General features: G+C 39.1%; 1 protein-coding gene across 3 annotated transcripts in view; it reads right to left on the bottom strand.

Annotated features, from left to right (window-relative positions):
• Positions 1–596: 596 nt before the first annotated feature.
• BMAL2 (basic helix-loop-helix ARNT like 2) overlaps positions 597–16,131 on the bottom strand; it is a 55,576-nt gene continuing 40,041 nt past the window's right edge. Inside the window, exons 17-20 of one of the 3 annotated variants that reach the window (XR_014319051.1) lie at positions 6,127–6,264; positions 5,809–6,015; positions 2,887–2,962; positions 597–1,097 (exon numbers count right to left, since the gene is read on the bottom strand). Coding sequence is in view for 1 of the 3 variants with exons in the window: in XM_082779016.1 (XP_082635142.1) it covers positions 6,146–6,264 (119 nt within the window). In the remaining 2 variants the exon portion in view is untranslated. Of the gene's footprint in view, positions 1,098–2,886; positions 2,963–4,420; positions 6,016–6,126; positions 6,265–16,131 lie in introns of those variants that run through there. The other 2 variants (XR_014319052.1, XM_082779016.1) reach the window with 2 other exon arrangements.

The following is a 16,131-nucleotide window of genomic DNA, read 5'->3' as shown; positions in this document are numbered from 1 at the left end:
GAAACAAAAGAGAAACATGGAAAACACAGCTCAGGAGGAGCACAAGAAGGCGGTGATAATCAGTTTAGCTACTCTCTTTTTTAGTCTCTCTCTTTCCAGAGAATTTGCACCTTAGGAAGGGGGAGAATAAAGCTTTCGTTTGTGAAGGTTATTTTTTAATAACCTATTTTTTTAGGTTAGAAAAAAAAACATCAGAATGATCTTTATTCTCCACATCACTTGTGAGTCCTGTCTTTTTGTATTAAGGGTAAGGAACAGAAGAGACAAAGGGATTTTGTTTAAGTGGGAAGTAAGTCATATCTGAGTTAGTATGGTTGATATGAAGAGCTTATAACTAGGACTTCACCTAGCCCAATACATTATTTACCTAAAATAAACCACGTGAGTACCATTCACAAGACAATGGGGGGAATTAAAACCAGACTTCTTCTTTCTCAACAAAGGGTGTGCAAGATGAACACAACTTCAATTATCTGCTGGTTAACAGGAGAAGTAGTTTCTTTTTCTGATTACAAAAGTATCTGGATATCTCACTGAAGTTGCTGTACAGACAATTTAAATCTAGATGTCAAAATGCTTTTTCAGACTGCATTTATTCAACAATGTCTCCATTAAAGCTGGTTAGATGTTTTACCTTCCATCGCAGACAAAGCATTGGTTTTGACATTTAGAGAAACAGAGCAACGTAGTTCAGATAATGAGATGAATATTGAGGATTTTCATTAAATTAAATATTCCAAGATGAATATTGAGGATTTTCATTAAATTAAATATTCCAAGATCAGGAGCCAAACAAATTAATATTAAAATTAGAATATAAACATGGAGTTATTTCATGGGAATATGCAAATGTTTGTTCACCTTTCAGTCCGGTGAAAGCAGTGCTGAATGACGGGAAGAAAAGTCTGTGCTAGTATGAGGGCATATTGGCAAGCAAAACAGCTCAGAAGCACTATCAGGCCATGGGGTCACTCCTTCTTCTTGAGGTGGATCTTCATGCTTTTTCAGTCTGCTGCTGCCATTGCAGATCCTTCACCACAACAGATGGACAGAGAATGGGAGTTGCAGAAGTGAGCCAGTTGGTGAATGATGAAAGGCTAAATATGTGGAAAAGAAAATGTAAGGAAAAGAAAATGGGTGAGCACAGCAAAACAAAATAAGGCTGGATAAGCCAATGTGTGTCTCAGACAAGATTAATATACTCTCAGTCTAATCTTGCTGAAGGTGAAAGGCATACCTCCTCTGTCAGCTTGGCTTCACGAAAATACCTGTGGCTGTTGCTTCTGGTTGGTTAAACACCATCCTACAAAATGATCTTACTACTCTATCAGCTCATTAATGTACAATTTGCTAATGCACAGGCGTCAGGGCTCAGATTCAGCATCAGCAGCCCTGCTGTGGGGCTCATGTCTCTGTGCCAAAAACTTATATGAACATCTTTAAAGAGGCATTTCTTTTTTAATTCAGGTAACTGTATGCAAAAAAATCTGTTTCAATGAGAATACCTATGTCCATTTTCTATAACAATGTCTTTAGTTCCTAAAATAACTAATTTATCTTAAAACTGTTCTCAAAGAAAGTTTCAAATTTAAGTGATCAAAGCTATTCTTGTTTCTTCTTAACATCTGCAGATGATTTCTGCTAATCCTGGGTTCAGCAGAGAATCCCTTAAGTATTTCCAAATAACTTACTCTCCAGTTCCCCCTCCTGAGATGGCTTCTTGTAAAACTGTGTACAGCAGTGCTATATCTATACATACACCACCTTAAAATTCAATCAAAAATGTCAAAAAGTTCAGATTTGAGGTCTTTAACTTATATACAAAACACATACAAGGAACATTCAAAAGAAGCTTCAATCCATCTCAGGCATCTGAGGAATTATGTTTTCACATTTAAGATAAAGCACAAGTCAGAAGTATCCGTTATCTTTTGGTAGGTGTTTTGCAAACATAAATGTCCCCCTTAATCTCTGGAAACCAGGACTTCAGGCTAAATGGTAATGAAAAATCTTGTTTTCTTTTAAAGTACATGCATTTACATATGTATGCATATGTAAACGCTTAAACTGGACTCATTAATAATTCAATATCCTACTTCAAATATAAGCTTATTTAAATTCAAGTGTAAAATTCTTACATTGGCTATTGAAACATAATATATTTTTAAAGATGAATTAAATAAGATCTAAGGTGAAAACCATAAGCATTTGCTCTTAAAGTTTTAAAAGAACATAAAATCTCTGAAGTGATGGAATTACCATCTGAACATCTGGAACAAGAGTTGGCTGAACTGAGCCAGATTTTGATAACAATGGTTTTTCTGTATGTGCAGAAAGAATATTGGAGCTGAACAAATTGAATAATCTGAAATAAAAATAGCAAAATATTCAAAGCCAAGAAACTAACAGGGAACTAAAACCCAAAAAGTTGTGAATGAAGATGAGGAACAAAAGCATCACCTCTCTCAGTCCCCATGTTTTGACAGACAATATGCTAAGAAGTAATCACTTTAAATTCACTAACTGCAAATGATCCATCTGAATGAGTCAGGTTTTATGAATAACACACTACAATGAGCTTCCCATTGTTAATTGTTTCTCTTGTGAATGGCACGTTTTAACTGCATGGTTAGTTGTAAATACTAAAGGAGAAAGCAGTTTTGAACACAGGTGTGCACCGAGAACTGAGTTGTGAGCTGCAGCAGCAGTATGCAGGCACCCAGCAGGCTGCTTGGCAGCACTTCTTTTACATCCCTGTATGCAAATGCTGCAGATGTGAGATAATGACCCACCAAGTAAATAGTATTCACATTCTTGCATGAGATGGGTAAATGTCTTTCTTTGCCAAAGCGGGCCTCTTCTGACACAAGGCTGAGCTTGATTTACCTTGCACTGGTCTTGGCACGCTGGCTTCAAGCCGGTTCTCTTCCCTTACCTCCTGCAGCCCATGCTTATTTTTAGTCTAAAAATAAGATTTATATAAGATCTATTATTTATAATAAGATCTATTATTTACCCATACACGGGTAAATAATAGTACCTTTGTTAGGAGAGAATGATATACATGAAATAAATACAGACACATATAAGCTCTTAAACAACGTTTCTGCATGATGTGCTGAATTCACAGCAATGCACTTTCCACAGCAGCCCAAACACTTCAGACAGACAGGGCAAAGAGGCATGGCACAGTGCTCCACATGCCCTGGAGCAGGTGTAGTGTAAGTAAATTAACAAGATACAACGTCAGCATGTCTGGCAGTGCCTGAGGGCCCAGGAGCACCCAGGGCCTGCGTACCACCCACACAGCTTCCTCAGAGCACTTGCTGACCACCAGGCCCCACCAAACAACAACAAAAAGAAACAAAACTTTCCACTCAGGTGAGCCTGAAAATTAATTTAAGGAGCGGCTTAAAGCTCCTGAGACCCCCCCCCCCAGCCCTGGAGTGGAGCATGAACTGGGACAAGGCTGGGAAGGGGCACAACCACACCATGGCACCACCAGGCCAGGGCCTGAGGACAGTGCCAAAATGGCACCCAAAGATGTGGGGCCTGGGAAGTGAAACCTGCTGGTGCCCCCAAGCAGGAGGCTAAGCCAAGCATGGCTGGGCCAAGGCTTGCCAGCCCACTGGAGTCACAGCTTGTTGCCAAAGCCTTGCCTGGAGGCCACCATAGATGTTGCACCAACACTGCTGAAAAGGTGGCCCCAGGGCAGGAATGGCTAGCATGGGGCAAAGCCCCCTTGATGCTACCTGGTGCTTGTGATTGCCACTGTAGGTACCTGGGAAGACACTAGGGAAGGTTTCAGGAGTGCCACCTCCCCTGCAAAGCCCCAGGCCCCATTCCTGCCATGGTGGCTGTCATCTCGCTTTCTTTCTTCACTCACCGACCAGTGCTTCCACTTTCCCTCCCAGCAGGGATCTCTTGCCAGCTGGGGACACGCTGCACGTTGCTGGTGAGGTGACACCAGCAGACTGACCCGAACCTCTGAATGGGGCTGAGCAGGGTTTCAGTCAGTAGCTGTTTTGGGGTCCATTTTCTACCTAAGGTGTGCTGCAAGAACTTCCCTAGGGGAAAGCATCACCAGGGCCACAGAGGCTTTCCCCTGGCCAACCTTTCTGCCACATTAACTGTGAAGCCAAGCAAAAGCAAGCAATTTAAGCAACTTCAGCCAGGTTTTTGCCAAGGCTGGAAATCATCAGGAGAAGCCAGCAGCTCTGCTTATAATTCTCCTCAGCAAGAAGAGATGTTTTGGGACACGAAGTGGCAGAGGCAGGACACTTAACTAGCAGCACCTGGAGCAGTAATCTCTTCCAGTAGATTAAGACTCATAGCAGAAACCTGCCAATTGCTCACCAGGTAACCTGATGCAGAGACCACCAGGGAATGAGGTGGGGCATTACACGAGGAAACAAAGTTTCACTGATGACATGGAGACCATCAAACCTTCCAGCTGTCTAAATCACTGACCTATAAGAGGAGTATGTCAAGGGACTGTGGGTTTTGGAGTCCCAGATGGCCAGATTACAGAGCTGATTCTCCAGGCATGACGTACCTACCACTGCCTGATAGCCTTCCACAGCTGCAAGGTCTGTGGGGAGAAGCCCAGCTGAGCACTCAATTATTTTGTAGGAAAGAGACAGCAGATGTTAGCTACAGACACGTTCTAAACCCTTTGCCTTCACCACTCTGACCTATTTGGAAAATGCCATGTTAAGCATGGTAATCTCCAGTTATTTTACCCTTGTCTTTCTCTTCCATCTCTTGCTTTAACCTGTTGCAGACACTTGCTTTCTGTTTGAAACGTAAGCATCTTGTGGAGGCAAGAACAGGACACAACAGAGCTATGTCACGGTCTTGTGGAGGTATATCTCCTGATGGAGCAGCAGGAGCAAGTAAATCTCTTTGACTGCTGAAACTTGCATCTGCTTTATGTTTAGTGAGGGCTGGTATCATTTATTTGTTGGTGCCCCGCAGCTTCTCTGTCTATCTGCTTAAATACTCCCACTTCCCAAAAATGCCCATTCAGCTCCATAGACAAGCTCTGTCTATTAAGGGGTGGGGGAAATGCCAAAACAGCGCAGAATGGTATTTAAAGCAAGCATTAGCAGCCAAATAAGGCAGATCCGGAGGGAGCATTTTTGAGCCTAAGCTAGCACAAACTTCATGTAAAATTACTTGTTCTGCTGCTTGTGCATCAGTGCATTCACTGGCTCTGTATCTTTGTCTGTTAGATCACATATCCACATGCTGACATATTAGGCCAGATGCTGAGGAAGACTGTCATTGCAGTGATTTTATGTGGCTATGCCAGCGTATACATGCTGGGGGTCAGGCTTGGCATATGGATGGCTTTTAGATCCCAGAGAGGATCACGCAGCAAGAAAACAACAATGAGTAAGAAATACAGTGCTTTTTTTTTTGCTATTTGTTTGTTTGTTTTTTCCCAACCCTGATTCATTGAATTCATGCTCAAATAAAGTTCATGTGATGGAGGAAACTATTTGCTTTCCTTAGATCATTGCAGTAATAATTCAACGGAAAGGTACAACTTCTAAGCTCAGAAAAACAGACAAGGAGTCCAGGAGGCAGGAAATTCAGCATTCACTTATGACACATCATTTCTGGGATGACTCAAAAAGAGGCAATTTTGTTTTGTTTCAAACTCATGTCAGAAAGAACACTATAGAACAAATGAAACTAGCTGTAACAAGAGAATGAAGCCTGTGGTAAGCAAGCTCCCACACACACGCTTATGGTGTAAATCATCTGGATTGTGTCTGACAGCAAACTAGTGTATTTTCTTACCTACAGCAATACACAATGCCAGAACATAGCATGTCCAGCATGCCTTTGCTTTGCTGCCTGCTGTGCCACAGTCCCCACTGAACAATACTGCGAGGCACCACCCCAGCGAGCAAGCCAGGCTGGCAATGCCCATGTGTAGTGGCAGGACTTCCCTTGGTCATTAGATGGGGGCAATCAGGCAGAAGCTTCCTGACATGTTTCTTTGATCTAGAAGAGAAAATATTTATTGTAAGTCCAAGCTGAAGTTTGAAAACTATCCACTGAAGTAGTAAATGGAATAACCTGATTCTCAAGAGGCATTTATTCTGGGACACTCACCCCTTACTGTGAGATGCTGCTACACAGGAGGGAGATCCTCTGAAGAGGTGGGCAGTGGCAACTCCTCCACTTCATAGCACATTGATTTTTGTCCAAAAGAGAGGACTGTATTAAGCATCGCTCTGTGTGATGACCAACCTTTGTGAAAGACAGAAAGAACAAATTAACTTAAAAAGGTAGGAAACGGGAAGAAGCTGTGAGAAGAACCACATGCTTGGTTTCAGGTTTCATCCTGCTGCACCTCCTCTTCTGAGGCTGGAGCTGTCCTTGAAGCAGTGAGGCTGGGCTCTTTTTGCATTCCCTATCTGTGCTCCTCGCACAAGCCAGTGATTCAAATCAGTAGCTTTTACTTTAGCTGTTCCCATGTTCTTTCTGGTAATTGGGATGAAATTTCATTTTGCAGAATTTCAGAGAAATCTAAATGCCCTTTTTTTTTTTTTTTTTTTTCTTTTTTTTCTTTTTTTTCTTTTTTTTCTTTTTTTTTTTTTTTTCCTTGGCCTGATATGAGTACTCTTTGTTTTCTGAATACTCTGGGTAGCTTTCAGTGACAGCACTGCTTGGCCCAGTAACAGGTTCATGGGCATCTCTGATGGATCTGAGAGGAGCCTCTGTAGTCTTCATTAATGTGTGGGGCTAGTAAAATGACAGCTGCCGTTGGCACTGTGCTGCATTGCAGAATTATGTCTTCTGTGCATCATTACTTGGGATTGAGCACTCAGCTATACAGAAGGCAGCTGGGTGGACTATTGTGAGACAGGAAATACTATAGATAGCAGCACTGCACTGAGCTCACTTTTAGCACTTTAGCTCATCTTAACATACCGTTTTATCCAAAACCTTAAAAACGTCAAAGTCCCAGTTAGATTTACTGTCAATCTGGCAAGATTTAAATATAAACAGCAATTGCTATGATGGAACTGTATAGCTAATGTGCACACAAGTTCTTCTTTTCTTCAGACAATCACAGATCAAATCCATATGCTGGCTTCCTAGTAAACAGCTGTGTCACAGCTATTGATTACACTTTAATTAATCAAGCTGGAAAATGTCATTTCTGCTTGCAAGTGCAGTTTTTCATATACAACTCAGGTTTGGTTCATCAGGCTTATTCTACTTTTCAAGAAGAGTTACCAGGAAAATCTTTACTTTAAGGTTGTAATGTTCCTCACCAGACAACAAGAGCCAGCAGCTTCAACTTGTTGAAGTCCAGCCACTGTAGTGTTATCTGATGTTTTTTCTCTTGATTTTAACCCAACAGTGTACTAATTCATTAATAAATTGGCAAGAACTTTTCATCCCATCCCTGGCTATGACACCAATTTCTTTACATTAGTATGGCATTAGTTATCCACTCTATACACTGTTCATTAATGTAGTCTCTAGCCTGACAATAATTACATTTGGCAATTATTAACTCCCCATATGTGCTGCTTTCCCAGGAAAACTAGCAGAGTATCACTAACACCTAGTGTCCCTTTGCCTTTGCACTTTGTGGTCCTTTTTACTGTAACAGTCAATCAATTATGCTCAAAAAAAAAAAAAAAAAAAAAAAAAAGCCTTTGAAGTGAGGAGTACTTTGAGCTTTGTTTTCACAGGTGGAAGAGGAGACAATGGTATCATGTGAATTCCAAAGGTCACACAGGCTGTGTGCGGCAAAGTAGCAACACTCTACACAGCTATCCCAAGCAGCAAGCTAGGTGTTTACACTGGATTGTTGAACTCAGTATCCTTCCATGTATGATACAAGGTAGGATAAGAATAGTGATAAGGAAGTGTTCCCTGTTATTTTCCTTCACTTTTGAGGGTTTTCAAAAGTTTCTACATCAACAGACATTTTTGAATGCAATCTTTAGTGTACCTAAAGAGGCCTGCTCTAGCTCCCTGTGAGGCTGAGGAAAAAGTAGCAATGGCAAATGAAATTCTAGAAACTGTTGGTAAAGTACTGTAGTCCATCCATGTGCCCAGCCATTGCCAAAAAGCAAAGCTACTGCAAGCAGCATGTGCTTCACTCATGCCCTTTACCCAAAAGCACAGGATTTTATAAGAAGTATAGAATCTTCTTCTGATGGCCTCAGCCTTATGCTATTGAAAATGCATAGAGTTTTTGGACTTCAGCTCTAGACCCTGATTGGCTCTAAAATAAGGATAAATATGGTCCCAACAGTTTTCCTAGCGTGTTGTCTCATTTTGTTTCCTGCTTGCCCTTATCAACCCCAATTGTGGGGATCCCCCTTAACCTGGAGTCTCTTAGAACTGGGCATTGCAAACATCTGCTCTCATTTACACACTACCCTTTTATGACAAACTGCAAGCCTACTAAATTTGTGAGGATCATAACTAGTGAGTAGGGCCACCCCAGTTTCTGAGGCCTAAGAATTCACATACTACAAAACAAGTATGATCACAACTGGTGCTACATTATAACCTGGGTCTGCAAGCTTGGCATAGCAGTCAAGGAAACTAAAGGTGAATTTAATGCATCTTCTCCAGCAGAGGAAGTATCTCTGCTTCCAGGTTGAGATGGGTGGAGAAACTGCACAACTGCAAACTATCTATGGACTAAAAGCTTTTAGCACAGCCTTGGGACAATGTCATTTGATGTCCATAACCAAGTTCCTACTTCTGTAAAAAAGGCAGTTTTAGAAGGTAATTTTTTAAGATGCATTGTCTAAAGGCACATAAACCTATACATACAAATGCCTCTAGTATTTTTATCCTATGTTGTAGCAGTCCTCGAACCGTGCAATTTCATTGTTAACATTATTATGCTAACAAAATCCAGATTATTTTAGCATAAATAGAGGATTAATGAAAAAGACACCACCCAGCTTCCAAAACTACAAGTAAAAACCACACAGCAATAGTAAGCTTCAACCAGCAGTAACATCTATGTTATCCTAACAGGATTCCCAATTTGATTATTTAATTAAGCTTCTCAGAATTAAATTCATTTAAATGATGCAGTTCTGCCAGAGTACTGATGAACCAAATCAAAACCCAGATAATGAGATTTTCTTGCTTAAGTCAGTCCCACTCCAGGTTTCTCATTATGAAGACTAGGTAAAAACCTACTTGAACCCTCCTTATCAAAAGGAAGAAGAGGTGAGCCACAGCTCTGAATTACCTCTCCTATGATATAACATGAGATTGAGGGTAATGTAAAAAACTCAAACATAAAGTGTCAGTATTGTTGTATGTCTCTGTTTTAATTTGCACTTCTCATTACGTCAAGACTTGTTATATAGGAAAACATGGTTATGTGCAAGGGACTGAAGAGCGTCTATTTCTGAAGAAGCACAAGAAGGTTACATGTTCACTTCTCACGCTAAGGCTTCCAGAGGTGGCACCTCACTCCATTACACACTTCCAAAATACAAGACAACTGAGGGCTCTAAACTTGCTCCACTTCCACAGAAAGGTTTAAGGAAAGAAGCACACATAGTGAAGACAGCTGGGAGACTCAAATCCCAACCTATTATTCTTCATTTTTGTTATAATTTAGGTGTATATATAGATCTCACCTACTTGAAAAAACAAAGCAACTTCAGCATTAAACCATCAATTTTCACCTTGAGCTAGATTACAAATCGTGTGGTCATTGCAGGAAACTTGTATTTGTTCCAGTAAGATAGAGAATTGTGCTCCCTTCTTTGACCTCCTTCTGTCCTCATGGGCCCTTCCTATTCTTTTTCCAGCGGCACAAGTTGCAACAAGCAGGACTGGAAAATGTTTTTGTTTCAGTTTATAGGCTTTGGGAAAGTAAATTAATTGCTAAAAATACACAGCAATAACAACTAGAACATTGAGAACTGATAGACAAAGTTAAAAACCTGGAAGTGGGATTGATCCTGAGTTTACAAAAGGGAAGTCACATCTGCTTATGTATGGTTTTGCTTAAGCTAAATGATGTCTGAATTCACATGTTTACCTAGGCTTTGCTCTTCAGCCAAGTTTCCTATTACCATACTAGAACCTCTGCTCAGCCTGTCCTTAATGTTTGCATTTATTATGAAGTTTCAGCAAATGCCTTTTGAACTCATTTTTTCTCTCATGCAAAAAAATCTTGGCGATTCATTAGTGTTTACAGAGGTATATTCACAAGTAAATGCTATTAATACCTTTTCTAATGCTAATGATCTTATCTATTTCTTTAAGAAATGTGTAACTAAAATTGTTGCACTAAAAAAAATCTGATGATGCTTAAAATTGAGATGCAGATTGCTTCTACCATTTTTAAACTACACCTTTACAAATATCTCAATGCTATTTTGATGCTATCAGCATTTGCTAAAAACTTTTTTTTTCTGACTGTGGCTCCACCTGTTTTTTTTTTTTATTATTATTTTATTTTATTTTATTTTTTCTTTTCTTTTTTTTTTTTTTCTTTTTCCTAGTGCAGAACTATTGCGCTGGCACAAGCTGCTAAAACTTTTGCTTAACCACCAACCAAAGAAGCAATGTAATCTCTGGAGTTTAATTCTACCTTGCACACTCCAAGCTCAACTACTTATTTAAACATGTAGCTAGTTCTGAACAGAGCTAGTCTTATGAATAAAGCTATTTATATTAAAATGCCTATGAGATTAAGCTTTTAGACAACGTTTACACCATACCGAGCAGTGGTGTGTCGAGATGTCCAAGCTGGACCTGGAGCTAGATGGTGGAAGACAAGCCAATTAGGTTAGACCTACAAGCTTTGCTGTCATAATTAGGTGATTTCTTTCTAGGATTCACTTTGCATGGTGCCATATACAAAGCAGCGTGTTCAGAACTAGCCCTGGAATCTTTCAAGATAGCACTGCAAAATGCTATCACATAATTAGCAGTACTGGTAAAGCAGGGATCCTTCTGCAGGAAATTGCTAAATCTTCTTTGAAAACAACAATGACAAAAAAAAAAAGTCATACGCTGCAAATATTTTCAAAGAACTTGTGCACAGTTGGTGTTTTCAAGCTGAAAATGAAACACCTATAATCAATTCTAGGCCACTATTTCAAACTTAAAGCTTGTAAAATGAACTTGTTATTTACAGCTCCTGAAGAGCTACCAAGAATTGCATTTTTTTAACTGATGGGTATGTTCAACCAATGTCAGGGAATAACAACAATAAACATGATTAAAATTCTACAACAATTTATACTTGAGATTTCTAAAACCTTCTATATAATTTGAAAATGTACAGCAGACATCTATATATTTTAGCTAGATTATTACTTGAATTTCCATCAAGACGATGAAATACAACTTAAAAAACTATTCAGTCAAAAAAAAGATATACACCCCTGAGATGGCAGAAACACACGGCATCCTCAGCAGAAACACTGAAGAACCTTTTTGCTATAAACTAAGTGATGTGAAATGTGAGGTTTGTGAGGTTTGTGAAATATTGTGATGTGAAATATTGTTTTGACACAAATATTTTGCCAAAACCCTGCCTTTACATATGACTTGTTCTCCATGTGATTATCAGTGGGAATAACCTTGAGAGCAAGACATGAGCAAAGCTGCTTTTTCTCCTTCTTAGCTGTGAACTAAGACTTCAATTTAACAATTCCTGAAAAGCAGAAACATTTAGAAAGTGTGGTCTTGTTAAAAGATAGACTACTATATCTACAACTGATTAAGTAGATCTGATATGATGATCTCATCTACAGCCTACATGAATTAAACATATCTATTTGTACATAAAAAGCCCTTTTATCTATCCAATGTTGATTGCAGAGAAAGAACACACACAAAAATACATGACAGTGGAGAGGATTTATACCCAGCCAATTCTTCTACTTTGAACTTCCATTTTAATGGTCACATTGCAATTGTTCTTAATAGCGATCTTGGCTACACTGAAGCCAGAGGCAAAGAATCTTATTGATTGTTGTGGAGTCACATTTAGTATGAATCAGTTAAAATGTTAAACTCCAACAGGGTCATACTAAAAATCCTAGAAGTTGTGTTATCCACTCCCTGTGAAATTCAACTTTCAGAGGAAACAAGATTGCAAAGAACTCATAGTTCATTCCCCATTACAACTATTTTAAGGGTTGGAAGAAGTTTCCCACGTTGTTTCATAGGAAGGAACAGCTTAACCATCCAGTGGCATACAGAAAATTACACTGGGCATTTCAGTGGATTACAAATAGAAGTACCCACAAATTTCCTTGTACATCAATGACCAAATTAAAAATACCTATTAAAGTCTGGTCATTTAGGAGGAAAATATAATCCAGTCATCTCATATCATATGCCTAATTCCCACATCAGGGACTGCAGTTCTTGACATACAAACCGATTGGTTTAAAACCCCTGGAACAGGTTAGAAGTTCTGTCTGATGAAAAACTTCCTGCCACAAAAATGTCAGTCACAAGGCTCTTCCAAGTGACTGGAAGATCCATCTTCCAAATTCCTTGATCCGAACAACTTTGACTCTGCTTTTGAGTAGGACGGTCATCACGGTTAGAAAATGTCTCTCCAAATCCTGGAAGCCTTATTCCCTATTACCCAGTCTTAAAGGCCATAGCTCAATTAAAGCAAGACACTGAAATGAGGCTGAAGGCAGCAACCAGAGAAGTAACTTTCCAGTCCTTCTAAAAAGGGCCATACTTACTAACATAAACAAACTGTTCCAGTAGTACAAGCTACACTCAGCACAGTGTCCAACTCCTTTCAGATTGATAAGGTGGTATTTCAATTTCTGTTATTAGATAATCCACAGAAACCCAACATCAATAATGAGAAAAATGCAGCTGTGGGTGGATTAGCACAAGGGGGTTGATTATTCAGTGAAATTGATTGCATGCTAATGCAGCAGTTATACCAGCCTAAGTGAGAAATGATCCAGCCTAAGTACTTCAAAGTCCCCTCAGACTATCAATAACCCTCTTCACCATTTTTAAAGTTAATACCTCTAATGCTTATTACCAAAAATTGAAATACCATTAAAGCACCTGTGATAAGAAAGCTTACCAGAATGAGTGAATGCTCACAAGGTTAAATATGACAAAGATGGAGACAGAGAGGAACCAACAGTCCAACCCCCTTTTCTTTATCACAGACCAATTGAGAGACACCATTCCACAGCCCCAGTCATACAAGCACTTCACCTGCAGCATGGCAATAAGGCAGTGAATTGCATTTCAGGTTTTTTATACAAGTAGTTGTCCTTTTTTTTTTTTTCTTTTTTAATAAAATTATTTTTCCTGCAACTGTATTGGAGCTTCACTTCATTTGATCTTTCTGTTTATCTGCAAACTCCCACAACATTGGACTCTTTCCCATAGCTTTCCACCAAAGTAACTGTAAGAACACTGAAATAATGACCTTTGATTTCTGAGATACACAACACGTTTTTATACTCGAAACTTTACATTCCTTCTAGAATTCAGATACAAAATGCCCCAAATGTTAAAAAAAAAAAAATAAATAAACATGTTTACCTTTTTGACTTTTTTCCCCCAAAGATAATCTAGGAGCATGCTGTAAATTACTATAATAAACCACAAGCAGGACAGCTCTGAAGAACTATGATTTAATAAGTTTTAAAGCTGTGGGTTCATAAAGGAGGACTGTCATAAAAAACTAAGTCATCATGAGAGAGACAAACCACAGAGACAGAAGATGAGAAACAACTGTTTGCTGTCTCTTCCAGTACAAGCAGCAGTGACCCACAAATGAACTAGCAATCCGTAAATGAACTGGTGGGAGCCAAAACAGGTAAGAGCTCTTCCTGCAGTACGAAGGTAGTTTCCATGGGGTCAATGCAGGGAGTTCAAACACACATACTCGGAATAGACATCTCTCAGGCTTTACGAAACAGACACACCAAATGAAGCTGAGCAACTCCCCTGAGCTGAAAGCAGTTAAAGCTGTTGCTGCATTTACCCTATTCTTTTCTTTAGGAGTTGACTCGTGCCCATTGCTGCCCACAGAAGAGCAGGCAGTCTTACATGCTGTAGGTGCTCCTGCCTTCCACACAGAACGAAGCACAACCAGCCTGGTGCCCTTCTGAGCTCGCTTCTGCAGAACAAGTGTTTAGCAAGTGATTATACATTGCAGAAGCAAGGCTAAATTCACAAGGCTAAATGCATGGTTTGTTATTGTTTTTCAAAAATAAAAGATTTGCTATCTCTTAAATGATAACAAAAGCATTATCTGATACTGCAACTGTATTTGTCCTGAAAAAAGAGGTATTCTTGAAGGCCTTGCAAGTCAGAAGTGCACAAAGATGAGGAATTAAGAAACCAATTTACTTATTATCCTATTTAGACAAAACAATGTCTAAGGATGGAACCACTCCTGTTGAAGAATTTTTAATCAACTCAAATTATGTTTGCCTAAATACTAAAGCCCAGTAGTATAGTATTCTATATGGTTTAGCCTCATCTGTAAGATTTATGCAAGAAGCAGTCTTTAAAGTGAGATTTAAAACCATTGCAAATTAACTCAAATATTGTATTATTCAGAGTTCTGCTGATCTCTTTATAGTATTTCCTAGAAACACGTTGATATACATCATTTTTACAAAAGAGTCTATTAATTATGTAATTTTCTCTCAGTCGTGCCAAAGTTCCCTAAATTTTGTAGGACAGATCACAGATGTCAGGTCACATATGCTTGAGATCTGGCAAATGTTGTGGAAGTAAACATTTACCTCCCAGATAGGGAGCAACAATCAACCAGGAAGATTTTCCCCACAAACTTATTATTTCCAAAGATTGTGTAGTTCTGGAGATTTTGACAAGAAAACAACCAAAGGATAAAAAGTTGTATGTAGTAACTGCCCATACATATGAACTTATCCTTCAATTAATCAGACATTCTGATTCATTCCCCTTTCACTCCCATTTCTCTCCCATTTAACAAAGTAAAAACACTTGACAGAAGCTGACACATAACATACACAGCTCACAAGGCCCTTAAATTAAAAATAAAATAAAATAAAATAAATTAATTAAATTAAAAATAAAAACAAAAATATGTAGCAGGCTGGTATAGTTTGGCAGCAGCTCCCCAGGACCTCATGTAAGAAGAGCTGTAGAGACAGGAGCAACATCAGTAAAACTGCTCTTTGCTACTTCCAAGAGACATGAACATTTTTGACATGCCTCTGTTCCTCACAAGGAAGATATGAACTTTCTGAAAACAATTAAGCTATAAAGAACACAGAAAATTCAATGATGACAGCCATCTGCCACAGTACAGGGAGCTATTCAGACCAATCTTTTAGAAATGAGGTACACACAGAACATGTTACAGCAGCACAAGCTGTCTTTCAGCAGCTCATTCACCACTCCGCTTACCTTTTTCTAGATCCTTTGATTGTGCTGCTCTGAAACAGCTTCTAACCTGCAAGAACCCATACCCCAACTACATCTGTGACCTCCATATTTGTGCAGAATAAAAATATTCTCATATTGTGTGGGAAATGGTTAATGTGTGGGGAAAAATGGTTATCTTCAGAGAAATCCCAAGTGGCACATCACTTTCCAGCTGATAATTACTTCCTGGAATTCCAGGACATTTTGTGAACTTACATGGTGTATGTCAGCCTAACAAAAAGAAGCAAAAGACTAAGTGAAAGAGGCCAGAAGTCGGGCTTTGAGGAAAAGCAACATCATTTCCACATTAGTATATTCTTCATTTCAGCTTGGATCACAAATAGGAACACACTACAGTCACCAACCAGTGGAACGACCAACTTCAGCCTATTGTGCTTGCAAGTAAATGAAAATAGTGAGCCTCACTAGGGACTTGAGCTACCAGAACCCACATTAGGTCAAACTCCCCATTTAAGTATTTAGAGAATGAGCCTGGGATCTTAAAGCATAAGTACTTTATATTTAAATTCAATGAGCAGATAGAATTGTGTGCAGACTAACAGCTGTGCATAAAAATAACATTTTATTAACCTGATTTCATCACATCCTCCAATAACCTGTTCCAAGTCAAAAAAAATCTGTCGTTATCTTACTAGAATTATATTGTTGTACAAAGAGAAATAAGCACAA

This window comes from Aythya marila (genome assembly GCF_965140915.1).
Source record: "Aythya marila genome assembly, chromosome: 1".
Classification (NCBI taxonomy): domain Eukaryota; kingdom Metazoa; phylum Chordata; class Aves; order Anseriformes; family Anatidae; genus Aythya; species Aythya marila.
This window is presented reverse-complemented; position numbering and strand designations above follow the sequence as displayed.